We start from the raw sequence: 19,033 nt of genomic DNA, 5'->3' as shown, positions 1-19,033 counted from the left end.
AACATGGTCAGTAGGTTCTTATATTCTTCTAACATGTCATTCAATGCATTGTATAACTCATCTTTAGTGAATTCTTCACAAGGGGAATCGAATACCTGTTCTTCATTTGCCATGAGACATGTGAGGTCATCGTCACTGTCACTGTGAGCCTATAGACTTCCTCCATCGTCGGCTATAAGTGCTTTCGGTACCTCACTTCCTTCACCGATTTGTTGATAGTTGTTACGGTTATTACCATTTCCTTCACCATTTTGGTGATAGTTGTTCCGGTTGTTTTGGTAGTCCGGTTTCTGGGTATCTCTCCTTGGTTTCCTGCATTCCCATTTAAAATGTCCCAAACAGTTACAGTTATAGCATCTTACATTGGATTTGTCACCATAGTAGTTGTTCGTAGGTTGGCTTCTATTCATGAACCTTCTAAACTTCTGTGCAAGCATTGCCATGGCGTCCTCAGTAAACTGTTCGGCGGTTCTGATCGGTGCAGGTGCAGGAGTCGGTATCGGTGCAGGTGTAGGTATAAGGACAGGAGCAGGTGCAGCCGGTTCCGTAGATGTGATCAGTGCTCTAGTTGACGTTGAGGCCGAGACTTCCTCTTCAGTTCTGGAATTCATTTCGAACTCATATACCTTAAGATCTTCGAATACGTCGTATAGTTTCATCTTACGTAGGCTCTTTGATTCTCTCATGACCATTGTCTTTATGTCCCAAGCACTAGGAAGAGATCTCAAAACCTTCATAATGACCTCTTTGTTGTCATACTTCTTGCCCAGATTTGCTAACTCATCTAATACACCAGTGAACCTGTCACTGTATTCCTTCATAGTTTCCCCTGGTTTCATTTTGATGCTCTCAAACTTCTGTGTGGCCACCATTATTTTGTTCTCCTTTGTTCTTTCATTTCCCTCAAAGATCTGGATGACCGTGTTCCATGTCTCCTTCGCGGTTTTGCAATCTCTGATCTTGCAATATGTGTTTCTGTCCACGCTGTTGGAGATCCGGTTTCTTGCATGGTTGTCCAAATTGTTTCTTCTCCTATCTTCAGCCGTCCATTCTTTTCTATCTTTATCAATGAATATCGGTCCTTCGGTCAGAATGGATTCCATTTCATCATCCAAGGTGACTAGATGTAGGTGCATGCGTGCCTTCCAGTTGGCAAAGTCATCACCATCTAGCATTGGAGGCCTATCTTGATACATGCTTGCTTGAGTATTGAAACTAACTGCTCTGATACCAATTGTTAGGATCTAGATCGCCGCTGGTGGACCGGAGGTTGGACCGGTTAGCGGTTCACACATGTAGGGTGGTAGTTAATCCTGTTAGAGATTAATACCGGGGTTTCAATACTACACAACCTGTCACAAACCCTTGAACTAGGTTCAAGCGCGGAAGAGGTTTGCTTTCAGGTTGAAGCGGTATGCTTGTGTGATAGGCGGAATCGGTTTCGGATGATGGAGATTTGAAGGATGGTGGGTCGGTTTCGGTAACCTGGAAGTTCGGTATGGTTAGTATAGATTCGGTTTGGAGCGGTATGGTTAAGTTAGTCGGTTATGTAATGAAGCCTGCAGAAAGTAAATAACACAGCAGATTTTATGGATGTTCGGAGATAAAACTCCTACGTCACCCCTTCCTCTCGAAACCGCGAGAAGGATATTCACTAAGGAATACAAATACAATCCGATCGAGACTTATTTCCTGCTCGATAACACTCGTACAATTTACACCGAAATTGTAATCACACTTAAGCTCTCAACACTTAGGCTTTCTAGAATAGCACACTGTTATCACTTGTAGTAAATGCCTTTTGTCTCCTTGATGTCACTTGTGTCTCACTTGTGTGTCTTTTTGTCCCACGTTACTCTTTTGCAACTGCCTCCTTTTATAGGTGAAATATGCCAACGGTCATATTTCACTGCCTTGAATCTGATTGGCTGATCAGAGGTGCAGTGATTCAGTGTCTCAGACCTGCGGTCGTCTCCTCAGACCTGACGGTCAACCTCAGACCTGGCGTCCTGTTTCAGACCTGCCGGTCTGTAAAGCAAACCTGCCGGGTTTGTCTTTTGCTCAATGTAGGCACTGTCTGTTTGGACAGTTGTCTGTACTTTGAAGATTTCCTTTCTGGCTTATCCCGAAGTAGAAGGATCCGATAGTACTGTCTTCTGCAGCCTACAGTCTTTCCTCGGACTTGCATAGATATGGAAGTGTTCAGTCTGTTTCTTTGGTATCATTCTCAACAGATACCCAAAGTGTCTTCTTGTACAGGTCAGCCACTTGACTTGGCCGAATGTCTTTTGATAGTAAGGTAACCGGACTTCTTCCGGTTATTCTTGTCTTGTGGATTGATCGGCTGTTTGATGGTTCCGGTTTTGAGCTTTGGCCGATCCTTCCTTGTTCGGTCACGTTCTAAGTATACTCGATCGGTTTGGTAGCTTGACCGGTTCGGTTACTTCAGTTGGTTTTCTCATTCATCCGGTCCGGTTCCTTGTTCCTGCATAGGAAATTTGTTTAAGTTAGGTTTACTTGAACCGGTATGGATTTATCTAACACATTCTTCACTCCCTCAACAAACATTAATATTGGATCCTCATCATAAAATCTAGTGAACTTTGCCTCATCATCGGACCTTTTGTTAGGCACTCAAACGCATAGTGCTCGTACTTTTGACAAGCGTAACACTTAAATGTGCTCTTGTTTTTGTGGGGCTTGGCATCTTCTTATCGATATGAGATTTCTCCACGAACTTGCTCTTTTCCATGACCTCAGTTATCTATACTGTTGAAGCTACGACTCTACAATCCAGAAGAAAAATCGGATTCTTTGTGTTCTCATTCGTGACATCCATTCATCATGGGTGAGCAATAGGTGCTCCTCCTCTTGGTCTATGTAGCCGCAAAGTCTCTCCTCGTGGACTTTGAGACGACCGTCGATCTCCTCAACGGTAATATTCTTGAGGTCACCAATTTAATCGATCGCGGTAATGATCTACATGTATTTTTGTGGTACGGTTCTAAGGGAACTTCTTGACGACATCGATCTCCTCCACATTCTCTCCCAACGATCGAATACTAATCATGATGGATGTCAATTTTATGGAGAATTTATCCACACTTTCTCCATTCTTCATGCGAATCGCCTCAAATTGTATCTTTAAAGTTGAAATGTTGCCTCATTGATTCTCCTCAACTCCAACATGTATTGTCTTTAGTGTCTCTCACTCTAGTTTGGCAGAATTCTTCTAGGCCAGCATGAGAAGAACGTCCTCGGGGAGAGCTTGATAGATGGTGGCGAGAGCTATTCCATCCTTTCGTCCGTCGATCTCGTCGAGCATCACGACTTCCCACACTCCTTGTGCTTGTAAGTTTACCTGCATCTTCAACCCCCACTCCGAGTAGTTACTCTTTGTGAGTAACAGATATAAGAGCATCACATTCTCTTCTCTTTTAATCTTCATTGCCACCGCATCTCTTGTTGAACTTTTCGACGACATATTCTTTAGATATCTAAGAGTGATTATGAAGAAATGAAACTTTGGAAAACTGGGAACGAGAATAATATTTTTTAAAGAGGAAAAGTTTAAGAGTCTTGAGGGTTGTATATCAACCTTTACAAGCAACTCTTATAAAAGAATAATTAGCCTAGAAACTCTAAGTTACTTATACATATTGGCCCAAATCCATTAATAATTAAATAATCCATAATTGCATAAAAGACAATAAAGACCAACAACTTTCAATTTACTAACAATAAATGTTTAAATTCACAATATTTAATAAATTAATCAGCAATTACTGGAGATATACTCGTCTTCGTATCAAAATTTACCATCCATTATCAGGAATCTAAAGTAAAATTTGAATAGATATATTGATTGACACAAAATGATATAAGTCCAGCTATATTGTTAATGGTTAATGAAAAGACACATCATTGTGCGCTCACAACAATTTAGATCTTAATATAAGTGTAAATGAGTATGAGTAACTTGTGGTTAATATACGAATTAGTACGTGACTTAGTTATAAAATATATATAAAACACAAAATTATAAACGTAATTCAACAATTATAAATGGTCTAATAATTAAAGTGTTCACATTTCATGCTCGAGACAATAGATCGAATTCTAAAATGTGCAAATTGAGAGAGATAACGATTTAAATTAGAATAATGATAATATATTTTAGTGAGAATTTGAGAGAGTTATATTTGCAGAGATGAAAGTTTGATTCTTAACTAGTACGAATTTGAAAGAGTTATTTGGTAAACTATGAAGATTTAAATAGAAGATTAATGATCGACCTCTTATGTTTACACCCAAGTAATTAAAAAATCGTCTAAGGCTCAACTCTTAACATTTTGGGTGATTCAATTTGGGTTGGATATTAAGAGGATGATCTACCGTTTCTTTAGCCCAATTTTCAATTAAAAATCCTAAGCTTTAAGATATTTAAAAAACCATACAAAATATTCATCATGAAGTTCAAAAGTGACATTCCTTCACTCAAAAATTAATTTTGGGGAGTTCTACTACTCCAAAGTTAGTGATTCAACCATGTCTAGTTATCTAAGAGGTGTCCCGATCATATTATAACCCGTCTAGATTCATCATTAAAAGATTTAAAAGATTGTGAGTGTCCTCTCAAGTTGATGTATGGTCACACTTCAAGCCCATGAACTAACTAGAGGTAAGCTCCACTTTCCATGGTCATAACTTTAGCTACACTAGATCAATTTGAGTCCATGACCCACCATTTAAAAGGTATTCCTCTTTCTTTATTTTGAAACCAAATAGACCACACCATTGGACACACAACCCATGCGAGTTCGCCCGTAGCCAGGTTGGTCCAAAATGAGAGTTGGTGTTCATTTGAAGATTCTGTTAGAAATCTTGTCTTGAATAACATAAAATATATATACATATGATGTTACAAACAAATAAAATTAAATTAAGTATACAAAGAACTAAATTACCCGATTAAGATGTTGATTCGAGGCATGTGTGCTTAACACATTTCCCTTAAAACAGTTTCATTGTCTCCCGTTTGTGCTTGAGTTTATCGCAGATGACTGTCTCTCAGGGTACAATGAATCTGGTAGTGATTCTGCATTAGAATTACTACGCATCGAACTTAACCAATGTCTCCTGAACTATCACTGGGTTTCAACGGAAAATGTCAAGCGAAGAATTAGACAGATCACTCACAAAATAATGAGAGGACTTTTTGAAATTCTAGAGTGAGAAAGAATAATATGTTGTAAATGATCACGCTAAAAATGTTATTTTTTAATGACGTGCATGAATGATTTGTTATGACTCATGAAAAATTGGAACCTATCTATTTATAAGTACCTATGATCATTTATACATGATCGCATTAAAAACATATTTATTAATAACATACATGAATACATTGTCAAGATTCACATTAAACCTTATCTCTTGATAGGTACCTATGATAATTTATACATGATCGCACTAAATCGTTATTTATTAATGACATATGTGAATACTTTGATAAGATTCACGATAAATCAAAACATATCTCTTGATAGTATATATGATCATTATATATCATCTCCCTAAAGACCGTAATTTGTCAATAATATACGTGAATATTTTGTCAAAATTTATATTAAGACATATCTTGATAGTACATAAGATCATTTATAGATGATCACCATAAAGATGTTATTTGTCAAGATTCATGTTAAAACCTATCTCTTGATATACCTACGATCATCATGAATGCCTTAAAAACTTTATTTATTAATAACGTGCGTGAATACTTTGTCAAGATTCACATCAAATCAAAATTATCTTTCGATAGTAATTACGATTATTTGCACGTGATCGTTTTAGTAATTTTAAAATTAAACCCACTATCGACCGATAATTCTAAAAAATAAAAAAACATTGTTGATGATCCATTACAACATTTCTGACTCAAACTTAAAGAGTTCTTTTTCCTCGAAGCCTATGCACGACTAGAAAGTCGTCAAGTTTGTGGGATTTGCTTTTATAGAAATTTTGTGAGAGGGGAATTAATTTTTCATGATTGAAAATTATAATTTAAAACCGAGATTTTATTGACGACTCCATAACTTATTATCCCGTAGAATCTAGGAGAGATTATGACATGAATGAGAAGTCGTTATAGGTCTATTTAAAAATAAATGATTTTTTATCACTTCGTGACTGCAGAGTCGCCATCTATTTTTTTTATAACACTATAAAAATAATTTAGATGCATGCACGCCATAATAAGAGATTCATGTGAGTTTGGAGCTTGGAGCTTGGTGCCTGTATGGAAAGGGCTCACGCGCTATATCCCCACAACACCTCTTAAGTCTCTACTAATTCAATTTTGGCATTTTAAAATATAATTTACGATTTACTTTTTAATGATTTTTCAATTTTATTTACTCTACGGCTAAGGGTAATTTTTTATCCACTTTTGATTGGATCTTGTGTGTTTATGTGCAACAAAATAAATGAAAAGAATTTAAAACAAAGTAAAAGACAACCTAAAGCCTACAAAAAAAAATAAAGCCTAGCATAACTTAACCTAAAAGTTAACAAGACTTTGAGTTTAGATAATCAAAGATTAAGCTATTCTAAGTCTACTAGTTTTAAGATTTTAAGTGAGTGTTTATTTAGGTTCTTTAGACTTCAACCAAACTCATGGATAAATGTTATCTTTTTTATTTTTTATATTTTTTCATGTTTTTGATTTTTGGAGTTTTATATTTTGGAGTTTTGATTTTGGAGTTTTATATTTGGAGTTTTGATTTTGGAGTTTTATATTTTACATTTTGATTCTTGCTGTTTTGTCTTGTACAGACGACTTATTCTTCCTATTTTCAATCGTAAGGTAGCCAAGAATAGCTCCTTACCCAAATATTTATGGGCGCATTTGTTATATATACAGTATATTTACATAATATACAATAAAAATCAAGAATCAACCCAAACAAAATCAAGAAAAATCAATAACACAATGCAAAAAAAAGAATTATGGTCAAATATGAGGGGTTTTTTTTTTATTGATTTTAGGTCATATACTTCTTGTTTTAGCTTTAAACTTAAATATTTCAGGGATCAAAGATTTAAAATAAAGTTTAAACACAATGAGCCAAAAATTCAATAGTAAACCTAATTAGGAGGAAGATGATCGGTTGTGCTTGAAATGACCATTTTTTGGGTTCGTTTTTTGGTTTTTAAATGTTCTTGGTTAAATTGTCTTTGATCTTATTTAAGTTTTCTGCTTTTTTTTGTTTATTTAAATATGTTACATATTATTGTGTAGAAAATTAAATCAAGAATCAAAAATCAAGAATCATACACAGTTAGAGAAATTAAAAGACAAATCATGCATTTAGTTTTTTTCTTTTTTAAGTGCAGAATGTAATAGACAACAAAAATTAAAAATCAAGAATCCTTACATAAGGATGGAGTTTTTGATCGAAATTCCTATATCAAGGTTCCTTAAGTAAGAATCTTTTGAAAACAAACCACGCTAGTTTGATTTTGTTCTTGTTTAAGGATGAAGATAGAGGCAAAACTTGGGAGCCTAGGGTGTGGTGAATAAAATATTAAGTGTCCTCTAGAAGGATCTAAGGTTGATATTTATTTGGGGGAGAAACGGTTAAAACCATTTCATTAAAATCCCTAAAGTGGAAGGGTCAATGATCAAAGATAGACAAACACTAGTTATGATTAAATGATGACAATCAAATGACCCTAAAAAACCTGATTAGTAGCAATCAAACATACAAATAGAATTACAAACAAATATTATAAAATGTATCAAATCATAATTATCCCAATCAGGATTTTATTTCCATACCAACCTATTGTATTAATAAGTTGTCTTCCTCTTCCCCTTTTATTTTCTCTTCCCCTTCCTCTTGCAATGAAATGTGGATGAACTGAAGAGGTTGATGAATACTTCCTATTCTCATTTTGATTTTTTTTCTTTATATGAACCCGTTCTAATTTGATATAAAAATTATTTCCAAGATTTCTGGGCTCTTCACCTTGTTGTTCTCAGCTTGAATTTCTAGACCATTGTATTCATTTACTTCAACTTCAACTTTAGAATCCTCAGTAACTTTGGATTCCTCTGTATCAACCTTGGAATTTTCTTCTTTCACTTGATTAGCCTGAGTATCTTCCTCTCTGTTTTATCAGCAACCACTTAGGTTGAAGTTCCACATTCTTCTTTGTATCTGCATTCTTCTCTGTTTTTATCTTTTGTTTCATGTTCTTTAACCACATTTTTCTCTTTGATTATAGGCACCTCTATTTCATTTTCTTGCATCTGTGTGCTTTCTGACCTTTATGTATTTTCTGATATTCTTTCTTAGGCAAATCACATTTTGGGTTTACATGTTGGAAGGTATTATAGAAAGAGAATTTGTCTGGCCTCCACTAATAATTTATTTCCATGACAGTAGGTTTTCATTTACGCCTACTATTGTCATACTTTTTGGCAGTGTGCTTTTAGGATGCACTTCAATGTTCATTCTAGCAAATGATAGGTGTTCTCCTCTTTTAGTAATTGGTTCCATGTATAATGGTCTACCCAATAAATCTGCAAAATGACTAAGGGCTTCAGAATTGTACATATGTGCAGGTATATTTAGAGCTTAAACCATATCTGTGTCGTTTCTTTTGGCTTACTCAATAGGTTCAAGTCTTCAGACTATTTTTCCAACTTCATACAGTTGTAACCTATATATGTATGCCCATTTTCTATAATTTCCTCCAAATTAGATCCCTTCTTAAATTTAATGAAATATAAATCATGAACATTTGTTAAAATTTTCTCTATCCCTTTTCATTCCCATTGATTCAACAATGCCTCTTTAGTAATTGGGAAGGATGCTCTGTTTTTCCCTATATAGTTTCCCACAACTACATTTTCCCAATCCTTTAAACAATTTTCCTATACTTCAGTAGGCAATTTAAATTCAAATAGAGAATTTAGTACTTCCACTTTTGTATGTGTATTGCCCAAGTAGATTTTTCCTTTATAGGAATTATCTTCTGACTTTTTGCATTGTTGTTCTTCTTCAGACTTTATTAGTTTTCTATGTCGAGTTTCTCTTGATAGTATATCACTTAGATTTGGGAGCCTTCATCGGCTCCTTCATTGTAGCAACGGACCATTGAAAAATTTCTTTAATATTTTTTTAGCAATCCAATCTTGAAGATAGTGAATGTTGAGTTGAATTGTAATCTGCTGTGTTTTCTCCTTATTAATGACAATTTCTCCCATTTTGGCATGCATAAGGAACTTTATAATCTGATTCTTGAGTCAAACAGATTAGCTCTTTCATTATAGCGTATCTTCCAAGCTCCTTTATTATCCCCTATTTTCCTGCATTTTTTTCTATAGGATTTTCCCAATAGCAGTTGGAGTAGATTGCTTACTTGTGTTGGTATCCTGTTGTTCTTTGATGACTTTTTCAACAATTCTTTCAATTTCTTTAATGCTTCTTCCTTAATTCCTTCTAGCACAATATTCCTAATTTTTTTAGATTTATTACTTTTATTCTTCCCCTTCCCCATAATGGAAGAAATACAGTAATTGCAGAAACCCTAATAGATGATCACAGATAAACCGCAATCGATGACAAATTCCAGTGGAGTTTACAAATACACAAGAAACCCTAGACTAGTGAAACTTATTGAATGGCACAAGACAATACCGGGTCACTCGTATCGATCGTGCCGTGCCTCTTGTGTCTATCGTGTCGCCCGTCTTGATCGTGTCGTGCCTCTTGTGCCGATCATGCTTCTTTTGATTAATGGTAATTTCGGCACAAATTTTGACTTACGGCATAAGATAATATTGTGCCACCTATGCTGATCATGTCTTTTTCTTGTGTATATCGTGTCTTTGTGCCGATCGCACTTCCTTTCTCTCCCAGCTTTTTAGCTTCTAACTTTTTAACATGGATTGTTAGTGTAAGGTTGAGATTTTGTAATGGAGGCTAAGGGAAACCCTAATGCCCAAACGCATTACTAACTAACCTATTTCATTTACTTAGACCTATTCAAATGGGAAAGTTTGTCATGACTTTCTCTAAGTAACTGTTACATGACACAATTAAAAATATCAAAGGGTTGAGAATCTTACACGTGGAGCTGTGGAAGCCGTTGGATCTGGAGAGCAACATTATCTTTTCTTTCTTTTTAAATAACCATTTGGTTATTCTGTTTTACCTTTCTGCATTTATTTCCCTGTACTGTTTATCATTTTACAAAGTGGTCCTTAGTTTGTTAGGCCACCTCAGCAGTTAGTTTGTAACCAATTCAGAGAATCTTCTGAGCACTATATACTCAGATAGATTTCTCACGTATGGTCATGTTGAATGTTATGAGCAGTAGCTCTTTCTTTTATCTCACCTCCTCTCTATCACAACCTGATTTCTTCATCTTCCTGGTGAAGAACTACCTTCCTTCCCATCTTTTTCTAGTAACTGTGTATCATTTGGTATCAGAGCAGTCGATCTTCACGATGGTCGAAACAAGGCATCAATCGGATAACGATTCCCTGCGTGTATCGGTAGAGTCAATGAACCAGACGATAATGGAAGTACGTAAATGGATGGAGACTAAAGTCGGATACATCGAAGAACAATTACATACCTTGGCAACTAAGGATAACGGTGATCGTTCAGGATGGTGCAGGGTCTTCACGAACAGGTGCGCCAAGGGATAGGCCGTATGTTCTGCCTACAAGACTCACGAAAGTTGATTTTCCTAAATTTGATGGAGTGGACGTTGAAGGCTGGATTATAGCGGCAGAACAGTTCTTTAGAGTCGATCGCACCACAGATGCAACTAAGGTGGAGATCTCCTATTCACTTCTCGGGGGATGCTCGAAACTGGTACGGGTCGTTTCTGCAAACCAGAAATCAAACAATAGCATTAACTTGGTTAAATCTCAAGCAGTCGCTGCTTCAGCAATTTGGCCCATCGATTTGTGATACCCCAATCAGGCAATGATGAATCTGAAACAAACCAAAACTGTTCAAGATTATAATCTAAGGTACATGACTATTTCTCAGAAACTTATACACATGCCGGATGAATATATAGACTGCTATCTAAGTGGTCTTAGAGAAGAGATCGCTAACTCGGTACGGCTGTTGCAACCTCAGTCTCTAAACGATGCTATGGCAGTAGCCAAGGTTCAAGAAGCCACCTACAAATCATTGATGAGTAGTGGTTACTTATACAGTCCTAGTCCACAATCTTACCCACACCCTCCTATCCGAAACCTACCTTGTCTAATCATCCCAAACCATATCACCCTAACCCCTCTTACTCTTACTCTTCCCCTTTTAACCCAAATCCCAGACAGAGGTATATGCAACAAATGGATCCTAAAGTTCTTGATGATAGAAGAAGAAAGGTCTCTGTTATACTTGATGAGAAATACGATTCCAATCACAAGTGTAAAGCCAAGTTGTTTATGATACTAGTGAATGAAACGGAGAAAGTGAGAACATACCTGAAATAACTGAAACCGCTAACCTGAATACTCTTATGTCCACGCCGAACTGTGAAGAACCTTCCATATCTCTCCATGCCTTGTCTGGATCGAAGAACTATCAAACCCTGCGAATTCTGGGAAAGATTGGGCTACTATCAGTTGTTATTCTCATAGACACTGGTAGTACTCATAATTTTATTAGCAGTAGGGTTCTCAAAAACATTCACCACCCTATTGTTACAACTAAAGCTCTACAAGTAAAGGTAGTGATGGATCAAACCTGGTAAGTGACCGTTGCTGTCAAGGCTTGAAGTGGACCATGAACGGTGATGAATATACAACTGACATGCGGGTGTTACCTATGTCCAGTTATGACGTGGTTTTGGGCATTGAATGGCTTATAACCTTAGGGCCATCATCATGGAATTTTGAGAAACTCACATTGACTTATGAACGAGAAGGAATATTAAATGTCTGCAGGGAATTAATCAAACAAAGATCAACATAATGGAGGGTAACAAACTGCCTAAACTACTGCAAAAAGGAAATATGGCAGCACTAGTACAAGTAAGGAACTCACTTGATGAAGGAGGACAATTCTTCGATTGCTGCTGTGAGTTTTCATGAGGCCCCTAAAGGCCTGGCTGGAATTTTGGCTTCGTTTGAAGACCTATTCCAGAAACCCACCGAACTCCCACCAGGCCGGGACCATGATCACCAAATCCTTTTGAAAGCAGGTACAGAACCAATATGCTTAAGATCATATCGTTACCCTGCATTACAAAAAACCGAAATTGAGACAATGGTGGATGAAATGCTGGAAAAAGGAATCATTCAACATAGTCATAGCGCTTTTGCCGCACCAGTTGTCTTAGTAAGAAAGAAAGATCTATCTTGGAGGTTGTGTATTGACTATCGCCAACTAAATGCAGCTACAGTCAAGGACAAATTTCCTATTCCCATCGAAGAGTTACTGGAGGAGCTTCATGGTTCTAAATTCTTCTCGAAACTCGACTTGCGTTCGGGCTATCATCAGATTCGTATGAAAACGGTGACTGCCACAAGACAGCATTCCGCACACATGAAGGATTGTATGAATTCCTGGTAATGCCCTTTGGGTTAACTAATGCTCCATCCACTTTTCAGAGTCTGATGAACTCTATTCTTAAACCGTTTTTGAGGAAGTTCGTATTGGTCTTCTTTGATGACATCCTGGTATATAGCCGCACTTGGGAAGATCACATGCTGCATGTTACTCAAATTCTGGAGATTCTAAGAACCAACACCCTGTTTCTCAACCGAGAAAAATGTGAATTTGGATGTATCCAGATAGCATATTTGGGACATATCATAAGTGAAGAGGGAGTAGCAGCTGACCCTGAAAAGCTGAAAGCTATGGAAACCTGGCCACCTCCTACGACGATTAAACAACTCAGAGGGTTCTTGGGTCTTACGGGATATTATCGTCGATTCATTCGAAAATATGGATTGATAGCAAAACCATTAACAGATTTGCTAAAAAAGGGGAATTTTAATTGGACTGAAGAAGCAGGGCTGGCTTTTAAACACCTCAAGCAATTGATGATGTCTCCTCCTGTTCTAGCATTACCTAATTTTGCTATTCCCTTTGTAGTTGAAACAGACGCTAGCGGAAGTGGAATTGGAGCAGTACTAATGCAGGAAAACCGTCCTATTGCATTCATAAGAGGTCCCTTCCAAGTGATAACAGTCCTTCTTCAACGTATGAAAGGGAGTTGTTAGCCCTCACATTTGCTGTCGAGAAGTGGAGACCCTACCTGCGATACAAACCATTCGTAGTTAAGACAGATCATGAATCACTCAAATATCTGCTGGAACAAAGAGTACAAACACCCGCCCAAGAAAAGTGGCTTTACAAGCTGATCGGGTTTGACTTTACAGTACAATTTAAACGTGGCAAAGATAATGTAGTTGCGGATGCTTTATCTAGAAGGGGTAATGAAGTGCAATGTGCGGGTATTTCAGTTTACCATTCACCAGTCATCCAGAGGATTAATCAAACATGGGCCACTGATCCTAATCTAATTAAGATCATCCAGGAAATCCAGGAAAATGAAGAAGTTCATAAGGAATTTACCTTCATAGATGGTACGTTGAGGAAAAATGGTAAGGTGGTGGGCTATGATCCTGAGCTTCGAACGATACTCATTGCTGCAATGCATTCTAGCCCGACTGGTGGTCACTCAGGTACTCTTGTCACCTGTAAAAAACTGCAATTGGCATATTATTGGGCAGGAATGACACGAGATGTTAGGGAATATATTCGATCATGCGATGTTTGTCAAAGAAACAAAGGAGAAACACAGGCTCCGAAGGGTCTTCTACAACCGCTGCCTATTCCTAATAAATTCTGGGAATCAATATCTATGGATTTCATAGAACACTTACCTAAAGTAGGGGGAAAAACAGTGATTTTTGTGGTGGTTGATCGCTTATCCAAAATGGCACACTTCGTGGGTTTACATCATCCTTTCACAGCTAAAAAGATTGCAGAAGTATTCTTGGACAACGTCTTCAAACTCCATGGAATGCCGCTATCAATAATAAGTGACCGAGACAAAATCTTTATTAGCATGTTCTGGCGAGAGTTCCTCAAAATGCAGGGTGTGCATCAAGCCCTTTCTTCAGCTTATCACCCACAATCTGATGGTCAAACGGAAGTCGTCAATCGCTGTCTGGGAACATATCTGCGTTGTATGGCAGGACAACGCCCGAATCAATGGGATCAATGGCTTCCCCTTGCGGAATGGTGGTACAACACTAACTTTCACTCAGCCACTCAGGTTTCTCCTTTCGAAGCTATATATGGGTATAAACCCCCAATTCATACACCCTATCTAGCAGAGATTCTCGAATTGAGGAAGTAAACCGCACCTTGTTGAATAGGGAAGCCACCCTCCAATTGCTCAAGTTTCACTTGCAAAGAGCCCAAAACAGAATGAAACAGATTCATGATAAACATCGAACAGAAGCAAAGTTTTCTTGGAAGATTGGGTTCTTGTTAAACTTCAGCCATATCGACAACTTTCTGTAAGGAAAACATATCACAAACTTTCCCCCAAATTCTTTGGCCATTTCGTATAACAGAACGAATTGGGGAAGTAGCCTACAGGTTGGATCTAGGGCAGGAAGCTAAAATTCATAATGTTTTCCACATATCACAACTGAAAAGTTATCATGGAACACCGAACAGGATTGAAGACATACCTAGTTTGGTGGTTCCAGACTGTATCCCGGAAGAAATTCGAGCTGAAAAACACTTGATGAAGGAAGGCACTCGGCGTCGTCAGTTGCTCGTTAAATGGTCAGGCAAAGAAGAAGAAGAAAACTCCTGGGAGGATGCTGAGACGTTGGCTATGGAACACCCTGAGAAAATCCTAGAATGGGGGCAGACAAGGAAGAGGTCGGTGAGACTTCGTTGAGGTCAACGAAGTGTTGAAGAAGAGGGTATTGTTACAAGACACAATTAAAAATATCAAAGGGTGAGAATCTTACACGTGGAGCTGTGAAGCCGTTGGATCTGGAGAGCAACATTATCTTTTCTTTCTTTTTAAATAACCATTTGGTTATTCTGTTTTACCTTTCTGCATTTATTTCCCTGTACTGTTTATCATTTTACAAAGTGGTCCTAGTTTGTTAGGCCACCTCAGCAGTTAGTTTGTAACCAATTAGAGAATCTTCTGAGCACTATATACTCAGATAGATTTCTCACGTATGGGTCATGTTGAATGTTATGAGCAGTAGCTCTTTCTTTTATCTCACCTCCTCTCTATCACAACCCTGATTTCTTCATCTTCCTGGTGAAGAACTACCTTCCCTTCCCATCTTTTTATAGTAACTCTGATAACTCTTAGGAGAACCACACCTTAAAAGCTAGCTTTTAAGGTGTGGTTCTCCTAAGAGTTATTAGTGGTATCAGAGCCGACGATCCTCAAGATGGTAGACAACATGCATCAATCGGAAAACAGCTCGCTGCGTGTATCAATAGATGCTCTTGCTAAGACGGTAAACAAAATGCAGGAATGGCTGAAAAACAAAATGGGATCTATTGAAGATAATTTACAAACTTTAACAAGTCATGATGCTGCAGATTCAATGGGTTACTCACAAGCAACTCCACTTATAGATAGACAATATGTTTCTACAACGAGACTGACAGAAAAAGAGTTCCCAAAGTTTGATGGAGTGAACGTCGAAGGGTGGATGATTTCGGCTGAATACTATTTCAAGGTTGGTGGCACCACCGACTCTGCTAAGGTGAATTGTCGTGATCCATTTCGTGGGAAACTCTAGAACCTGGTATGTTGCGTTTGTGCAGACAAGGAAACAGTCAGTGGTATTGACATGATAGAACTCAAGAAAGCACTCCTACAACATTTTGGCCTTTTAATTTGTGACACGTCTACCAGTCAACCGATGAACCTAAATCAAAACAGGTTAGTTCATAAATATAACTTGAGTTGTTATTGCTCCACTGATAGTATGAATTTGGGATCTGCTGGTATGCCAACGAATCAACATAATAATTCTCCAGATTCCAGAATAAAGTATTCATTAAATGATGCACCATTTAAACTGTCTACTGCAGACATACCCATGAGGATGAACACTTTAAAAGCCCTCAGTCATTCAGTTCTACTTTAGAGGAATCATCCCATATGAATGATATTAAGTCTGCACATACTCTCTTTACAGTGAAGGGTTTGCAAGTCAAAGCTCATCCTGTTGTTTTCCAAAACAAGAAAAGATATCAGGAGGGGGGTTTGATTTGGATCTGACTTACAGTACAAATAATATAATTGCAATGGGATTCTCGGATGAAGATGATTTTGGTTCAGTACTCCAAAGAATGGTAGTAATTATCCTAATTCAATGTCAAATGGGAAGGTGGAGGAGCTAGGTAAGAATGTTGCTGATATAAGTATGGACTCTGAAGGTGGTGAATGGGAGACGAGTGTTCGTAAGTCCAAGAATAACTCTTTGAACAAACCCAAAAAATAATGGAATCAACAAACTGTGAATTCCCCACCTAAAGCTTGGGGGAATAATGGGAAAAGTGCAAGTAAGGGTTGGCAACAACCAAAGGCAGGAAGAGGAAATAGTTTCAGTAACAATTTGGCAGCTTTAGGGCCTGCAATTGGTCTGTCTCTTCAGAATGGATGGAATTGGTCTTCAACGGCTGCCGCTTCTACTGTTGCTGCTGCCAATGTGCAAGTTTTTAAGGAAACAGTTTTCAATAATCATGAGTCTGATGAGTATGATGTACTTGATGATTCTGACAATGATGTGTATGATTCATGTGCAAGTGAGATGAGCCATGAAACTAGGAAGAAACAGAAGATGTTAGATAATTTCTTTAAGATATTTGATAAATGTTTGAATGAGGAAATGAATGATGTAGCCAGACAGTGGCACTGGCTGGCATGCCAGGATGGTCCAGGTGCGATTTACTGGTATAAAGGTTTGCCATCGATTGTCACGCATGCATCAAAGGGGGCGATTAGGATGAAGCTACATTGCGAGCTTGCGACACTATTGGATGAAGAACGCAAGATTCGAGGAGCCCCGATTGTCCAGCTGTTGAAGCATTTGGCCAATGGATGGGTCTTTCACATCAAACAATGAAAGATCGCGAAATTGTGTGGCCTCCCATAGTTAATATTATGAACACAAAACTCAAAAAAGGTGAAGATGAAAAGTGGATAGGCATGGGAAATCCAGAGCTTCTGTAATATTTCCATGAATACAATATTTCAAAAGCTAAACATGCTTATGGACCTCAAGGTCACCGTGGGATGAGTATTATGATATTCGATAGCTCAGCTACATGACACATGGAAGCTTATCGCAATTCTGTCATGTTCTATCTTGGTGGAAAGTGTCAACTCTATGGATTCATGGCAGATAATAAAGACATGGATGTCTTCAACCAACATTGTCAAGGAAAGGGGAAGCTGAAATATGAGTTGCAGTCTGATAATGAAATGGTTTTGAAGCAGACAAGGCAAGTGAATGAAGACAATCAGCTACTCATGTGGTCTAGGGATAGGTTGGCTAGAGAACAGATGCGATCTAGAGGTCTCGAAAAATCACTTGGTATAGTTAGTGAAAAGCTGCAAAAGACTAAGGAGGTATCGCATCGGTAAGATGAGGTTCAAAAACATTACGAAGAAACCAATGAAGAGTTTGTGTTTCAAGAAGACTGCTTCAGTGCTCAAATGAAGATGATTCATGAAGCCAGAGTAGAACTGGAAACTAAGTTTGAGAAAATGCAGCAAGATAAACGAGAGGTGAAGAAACAGTTTTCCAATCATTATCCAAATAGCTCATCTAGAAATGATGAAATAACAAACTTTATAAAGATTCAAGAGAAGGAAATAGGTGAATTTGTTGGTGAGAGGGAGAAGTTTAGGAAGAGTTATGATTTCAAGGCAAGAACGATGGAGTAATCTGCGTGTTTTAATTTGGAGACGAAGTAGATGTCTACATGAATTCGCCGGGGACGTCGAATTTCAGATGGAGAAGGTATTGATACGAACTGTAACTAAAAAGGATCCGACGGAGACTATGGAGACACGTGGCGACATCACAGCAACCTGATGAAGAATATCATTTGTTTTTCCTTTTCTTTTTATTGTCTTTTCTGTTTTAATATTTCTTTATTTCTGCCCCTGAACTTATGTCTTTCTTAAATTCTGACCCAGTTAGTTAGGCCAGTTGTTTAACCCTAAAGAGAATGTGCTGAGCATATATAATCAGTAATCTCTCTTTAGATGAGTATCAAGTATTTTCTGAATGAACGAGCAGTTGCTCATCTCTTTCTCATCTTTTTCAATCTATAATGTTCTTCATCGTAGGGTGATACAGTCTCTCTCTCTCTTCATTGTAGGGCTCCTTCATTGTAGCAACGGACCATTGAACAATTTCTTTATATTTTTTTAGCATGTCCAATCTTGAAGATAGTGAATGTTAAGTTGAATTGTAATCTGCTGTGTTTTCTCCTTATTAATGACAATTTCTCCCATTTTGGCATGCATAAGGAACTTTATAATCTGATTCTTGAGTCAAACATATTAGCTCTTTCATTATAGCGTATCTTCCAAGCTCCTTTATTATCCCCCTATTTCCTGCATTTTTTTCTATAGGATTTTCCCAATAGCAGTTGGAGTAGATTGCTTACTTTTGTTGGTATCCTATTGTTCTTTGATGACTTCTTCAACAATTCTTTCAATTTCTTTACTGCTTCTTCCTTAATTCCTTCTAGCACAATATTCCTAATTTTTTTGATTATTACTTTTATTCTTCCCCTTCCACATAATGGAAGAATATAGTAATTACAGAAACCCTAATAGATGATCACAGATAAACCGCAATCGATGACAAATTCCAGTGGAGTTTCAAATACACAAGAAACCCTAGACTAGTGAAACTTATTGAATGGCACAAGACAATACCGGGTCACTCGTATCGATCGTGCCGTGCCTCTTGTGT

The 19,033-nt window shown here is 37.6% G+C and overlaps 1 protein-coding gene across 1 annotated transcript; it reads left to right on the top strand.

Moving 5' to 3' along the window:
- The first annotated feature begins 12,086 nt into the window (after window positions 1–12,086).
- Window positions 12,087–14,964, top strand: LOC124917348. The gene is made up of 4 exons (XM_047457800.1): window positions 12,087–12,607; window positions 12,727–13,244; window positions 13,424–14,325; window positions 14,578–14,964. The coding sequence occupies exons 1-4, from the start codon at window positions 12,087–12,089 to the stop codon at window positions 14,962–14,964; spliced, it is 2,328 nt and encodes a 775-aa protein (XP_047313756.1).
- The last annotated feature ends 4,069 nt before the right edge of the window (window positions 14,965–19,033 follow it).

The sequence above is a fragment of the Impatiens glandulifera genome, unplaced genomic scaffold (assembly GCF_907164915.1).
Source record: "Impatiens glandulifera unplaced genomic scaffold, dImpGla2.1, whole genome shotgun sequence".
NCBI lineage: Eukaryota > Viridiplantae > Streptophyta > Magnoliopsida > Ericales > Balsaminaceae > Impatiens > Impatiens glandulifera.
This window is presented reverse-complemented; position numbering and strand designations above follow the sequence as displayed.

Excerpts from the sequence above, each read along its gene's own strand:
- LOC124917348 (XM_047457800.1), top strand. The coding sequence starts at position 12,087 with ATGAAGGAGGACAATTCTTCGATTGCTGCTGTGAGTTTTCATGAGGCC. Across the intron at positions 12,608-12,726 it reads AAGGATTGTATGAATTCCTG|CCGCACTTGGGAAGATCACA; the intron begins GTAATGCCCTTT and ends CCTGGTATATAG. Across the intron at positions 14,326-14,577 it reads ACTTTCACTCAGCCACTCAG|GAAAACATATCACAAACTTT; the intron begins GTTTCTCCTTTC and ends ACTTTCTGTAAG.